Source organism: Macrobrachium nipponense, chromosome 3 (genome assembly GCF_015104395.2).
Source record: "Macrobrachium nipponense isolate FS-2020 chromosome 3, ASM1510439v2, whole genome shotgun sequence".
Lineage (NCBI taxonomy): Eukaryota > Metazoa > Arthropoda > Malacostraca > Decapoda > Palaemonidae > Macrobrachium > Macrobrachium nipponense.
The window spans coordinates 7,766,982-7,771,974 of NC_087202.1; the positions used below are offsets into that span (position 1 = coordinate 7,766,982).

The following is a 4,993-nucleotide window of genomic DNA, read 5'->3' on the forward strand; positions in this document are numbered from 1 at the left end:
CCTCAACTGTGCAACATCTTACGTATCCTGGTGGCCAGTTCACTGTTGTGTGTTACAACCAGCATACGGCATGATATGTTCGTTGGTACCTATCATAAAATTACGGTCCCAGAAAGAGGTAATTCATAATCTGTCTTGGGTGAATCCATTTGAAAAATCTGAGAATTCCTTTTAAAACATTTGATTCATTTTTTAATTCATTTATCACATATCTCTTTTTGTACTCCAGCGTCATCTCTCTCGTCTCCTCTAATCAATCCATTCTCTGATTCGCTCCTAATTACAATTGACTTCCCCTCTCTCGAACTTCAAATATCAAATCCTTCTTGCTAGTCGTCTTCTTATCTCCTCCTCCTCCTCTCCTCCTCCTCCTTCTCCTCCTCCCCTCCTCCTCCTCCTCCTCCTCCTCCTCCTCCTCCTCCTCCTCCTCCTGCTTCTTTTCATCTCCTCCTCCTCCTCTTCCTCCTCCTCCTCTCCTCCTCCTCCTCCTTCTCCTCCTCCTCCTCCTTCTCCTTCCATATCAACACTTCTTGCGAGTCTCAGCTCCTGCTTTCTTTTCATCTCCTCCTCCTCCTCCTTCCTTCCTCCTCCTCCTCCTCCTCCTCCTCCTCCTCCTCCTTCTTCTTCCTTCTCCTTCTTCTCCTTCCATAGCAACACTTCTTGCGAGTCTCAGCTCCTGCTTCTTTTCATCCTCCTCCTCCTCCTCCTCCTCCTCCTCCTCCTCCTCCTTCCTCCTTCCTCCTTCCATATCAACACTTCTTGCGAGTCTCAGCTTCTCCTGCTTCTTTTCATCTCCTCCTCCTCCTCCTCCTCCTCCTCCTCCTCCTCCTCCTCCTCCTCCTTCTTCCTTCCTTCCCCCATATCAACACTTCTTGCAAGTCTCAGCTCCTGCTTTTCTTTTCATCTCCTCCTCCTCCTCTTCCTCCTCCTCCTCCTCCTCCTCCTCCTCCTCCTTCCTCCTCCAATCCATCTTACACTTCTTGCGAGTCTCAGCTCCTGCTTCTTTTCCATCTCCTCCTCCTCCTCCTCCTCCTCCTCCTCCTCCTCCTCCTCCTCCTCCTCCTCCTCCTCCTCCTCTCCTTCCATATCAACACTTCTTGCGAGTCTCAGCTCCTGCTTCGTTTCATCTCCTCCTCCTCCTCCTCCTCCTCCTCCTCCTCCTCCTCCTTCCATATCAACACTTCTTGCGAGTCTCAGCTCCTGCTTCTTTTCATCTCCTCCTCCTCCTCCTTCCTCCTCCTCCTCCTCCTCCTCCTCCTCCTCCTCCTCCTTCCATATCACACTTCTTGCGAGTCTCAGCTCCTGCTTCTTTTCATCTCTCCTCCTCCTCCTTCCTCCTCCTCCTCCTCCTCCTCCTCCTCCTCCTCCTCCTCCTCCTCCTTCCATATCAACCACTTCTTAGCGAGTCTCAGGCTTCCTCGCTTCCTTTTTCATCTCCTCCTCCTCCTCTTCTCCTCCTCCTCCTCCTCCTCCTCCTCCTCCTCCTCCTCCTCCTCCTCCTCCTCCTCCTCCTCCTCCTCCTCCTTCCATATCAACACTTCTTGCGAGTCTCAGCTCCTGCTTCTTTCATCTCCTCCTCCTCCTCCTCCTCCTCCTCCTCCTCCTCCTCCTCCTTCTCCTTCCTCCTCTCCTTCTCCTTCTCCTCTCCTCCTCTTCTCCTTCTCTTCTTCCTCCTCCTCCTCCTTCCTCCTTCTCCTTCTCCTCCTCCTCCTCCTCCTCCTCCTCCTCCTCCTCCTCCTCCTCCTCCTTAATCCGTTCTCCTCTCCTTCTCCTTCTCCTCCTCCTCCTCCTTCTCCTTCTCCTTCTCCTTCTTCCTTCTCCTCCTCCTCCTCCTTCTCCTTCTCCTTCTTCCTTCTCCTCCTCCTCCTCCTTCTCCTTCTCCTTCTCCTTCTCCTTCTCCTTCTCCTCCTCTCGTAGTAGCCATCTTGCTTGGTGAGACGTACCCGGTGAAGTCACAATAATCAACAGATATCACAAGTTTATCGGTGATAAGATTAGTGTGAAAATAGTAGGATAAAAGCGTCTTCTAAGTTAGTTTATCAAAGTGTAATACTATAAATCAGAACAAGATGGCAGTAAGTTCCAACTGCGGGAAAAGGTGGCGTAATTTGGCGTGTTTAGCAGATTCGCAATACGATGAGGTAGCAGGAAGGGAACTGGCATTTCTCATCTATGAAATCAGCAACAGTCCTAACCAAAAAGATACAAAAGCATTCATAGATATATTAGAAGGTATATAATCCTTCAAACTGGAACAAATCTAATGAAAACATCTTGAAAATAATTGAAGAAGTTTCCAAATAAAATCCAAGTGGTCAAGAGACTCATAAAGAAAATATACATAAACCAACATATTCCGACAAAGAAAATGAATAAGGTGAATCTTGTGAATATACTAATTGATGCATTAGGAAAAAGAATGCCAAAAGCATGCAAACTGTGTAAGGTTTGGTATAGCATAGTCAATCCACAAAACCTAATCAGAAAATGTGCTGCATGCAACATTCCGACCCATCCACAGTGTGCTGAGGTAATACAAGATTTGAGAAAAGATACAAGAATTTTTTGTTCAACATGTCTATCATGGATAGACAATGTTATTAAATCAAGATTGAATGTAACAAATATGTTGAGGATGAACGAAGAAGAGGAAGAGGAAGAAGAAGAAGAAAAAAAAGAAGAAGAGGAAAACGGAAGAGAAGTAAACAAAAATGAAATGACAGAAAAAATAAGGAAAACAAAGAACAAGATAAAGTATGGATGCAGAGATACTCATTGATACTACATATGAGGCAATAAAGCAGCATACCTACGAAGAAATAAATTACGATATGACAACAGAAAAGCAAATCCCGAAGAGGCTCTACCCAGATCTATAACAATGACGGGAAAGAGGACAAAAAATAGGACAAGAAAGACAAAATCTGCAACCTTTTGAAAAGAGGGAATTGCAGATTTGGAGAAAGATATTACTACAAACATCCTAAGATATGTCAAAACTATGAAATATATGGTAAATGTGCATACTTAGATGGATATGGGGATGATTGCAGAGATCTGCATCCAAAAATATGTAAAACCTAAAAGAAGGAAAAGGATGTAAGTTCGACAAAAAATGCAAATATATGCACCCTGTAGCCATGAATCATAATCAAATAAATAACCAACCAAGTAATAAAATCCAAAATAAGAAAGAAACAAATAAAGAGAGAAATCAAGAATATCAGGTAAAAGAGAAAAGCAAACCACCAATGAGATATGCAGAGGTGGGTCAGCAAAAAATTTCAAAGCATCAGCTCCGAAATTCTACTCAAGAGATAATAACTGTATTTATTATGCAAGAGGATATTGCAGAAACGGAGAAAATTGCAGATTCAGACACAAAATGAATAATTATGATGAAGGAAGATCAAATATTATGGAAAAGTTGGATTTTTTAATGTCAGAATTTCTGAAATGAAAAAAAGAACAACATAGCCAGAACAGGAAAGAGACATGGGAAAATCCTTATTACTACCCAGTATTAAATGAAGGAGTAAACACGCAACCATCATAGTGATGAATGCGCAGGTTTAGTTACGAGTAACTCAAAAAGAAAAATAGAGTACTTAGAAGAACTAAACCCAAAATGAAAGAAATAGATATAATGAATATAAGTGAAACCTGGTATTCCCCCAAGAGACTGGGAATGATGATCCAAATAAAGGGTTCCAAACTTATAGATCAGATAGAAAAAATAGGAATCAAGGGGGAACCGCAATATATGGGAAAGACAAAAACAAGGAAACAAAATATATGAGAAATATAGTAACTCAGAATGTGAACTAATAGCGGTAGAATTTGAATCTGAAAAATTGATGAACATAGTAATATATAGACCTCCTAATACTAAAGAGTTTGACTTAATAATTGAAAAAATTGGATGATATATGTAGAAATCACAAGGACTGGACTATTCTCCTATCTGGTGACTTCAACTTTCCTTTCGTAGAAATGGAAAAGAACGAATAGGAGATTGTGGTTGTACTTATACATATAAAAAAGAGAGTAATAGTAGTGCAGAAGATAAGAGGCAATTTGAAAAGCTATTAGATATGCTACTAGAATACAACATTCAACAAATAAATCACCTGCCAACAAGAAAGGAAAATACTTTTAGACCTAGTATTTGTGAACGAGATGAATTATGTTAAAGAAATAATAGTTTATAATGCGATATTTCAGACCATAATGTCATAGAATTAACAGTTCATTCCAAAGCAAGTGAAATAGAGATAAGCAAGAAATGAAAAAGTGGGAAGGATATGGAAAATACAACTTCTACAGTAAAAATATAAAATGGTCAGAAATTAATGAAGAATTAAACAAAGATTGGGATAACATTTTCGTAAGTGGATGACATAAGGGTAAATACGGAAGATTATTATAAAATATTTGGAGATAATAGTGGAAAAATATATACCGAAGAAGAAAAGTAAACCATCATTTCCAATGCATACCAAGAGACAGAAGGATCTTGTTCCAGAAAATCAGAAAGTGGAAAAAAGGTCTTGCAAAAGAAAAAAAATGCATGAAGTTTATAGAACTAAAAAGTAAGATAGAAATGCAGAACAAAAGATTATACAATCAAAAGAAAATGAAAAACGGGACTTGGAAGAAAAAAACCCGATTAATATCAAGAACAAAACCCCAAGCTATTATACTCATATGCGAAGAAGATGAATAAAGAAGAATAGAAATAGGCCCTCTGAGAATTGAAGGAGATTACGAATGAAAATAAAGGAGAAATTTGCAAACATACTGGCAGAACGATATAGAGAATTCACCCCTAGAATAGATAATGAAGATAATGATATAGAAGTAAGGGATGAAAATAGTGAATATTTAGCTGACATAGATATTAATGAAGCTGATATTGTGCAGGCTAATGAAATTAAAAATGGAGCTGCTGCAGGGCCTGATGGAATTCCTGCTATTTTGTTAAAGAAAGTAG

At 40.2% G+C, this 4,993-nt stretch overlaps 1 protein-coding gene across 1 annotated transcript; it reads right to left on the reverse strand.

The window, feature by feature from the left end:
- Window positions 1–520: 520 nt before the first annotated feature.
- Window positions 521–1,386, reverse strand: LOC135222138 (sodium/potassium/calcium exchanger 1-like). Its single transcript, XM_064260305.1, has 2 exons — window positions 976–1,386; window positions 521–847 (listed from the first exon to the last, which is right to left on the reverse strand). The coding sequence occupies exons 1-2, from the start codon at window positions 1,384–1,386 to the stop codon at window positions 521–523; spliced, it is 738 nt and encodes a 245-aa protein (XP_064116375.1).
- Between the last annotated feature and the right edge of the window lie 3,607 nt (window positions 1,387–4,993).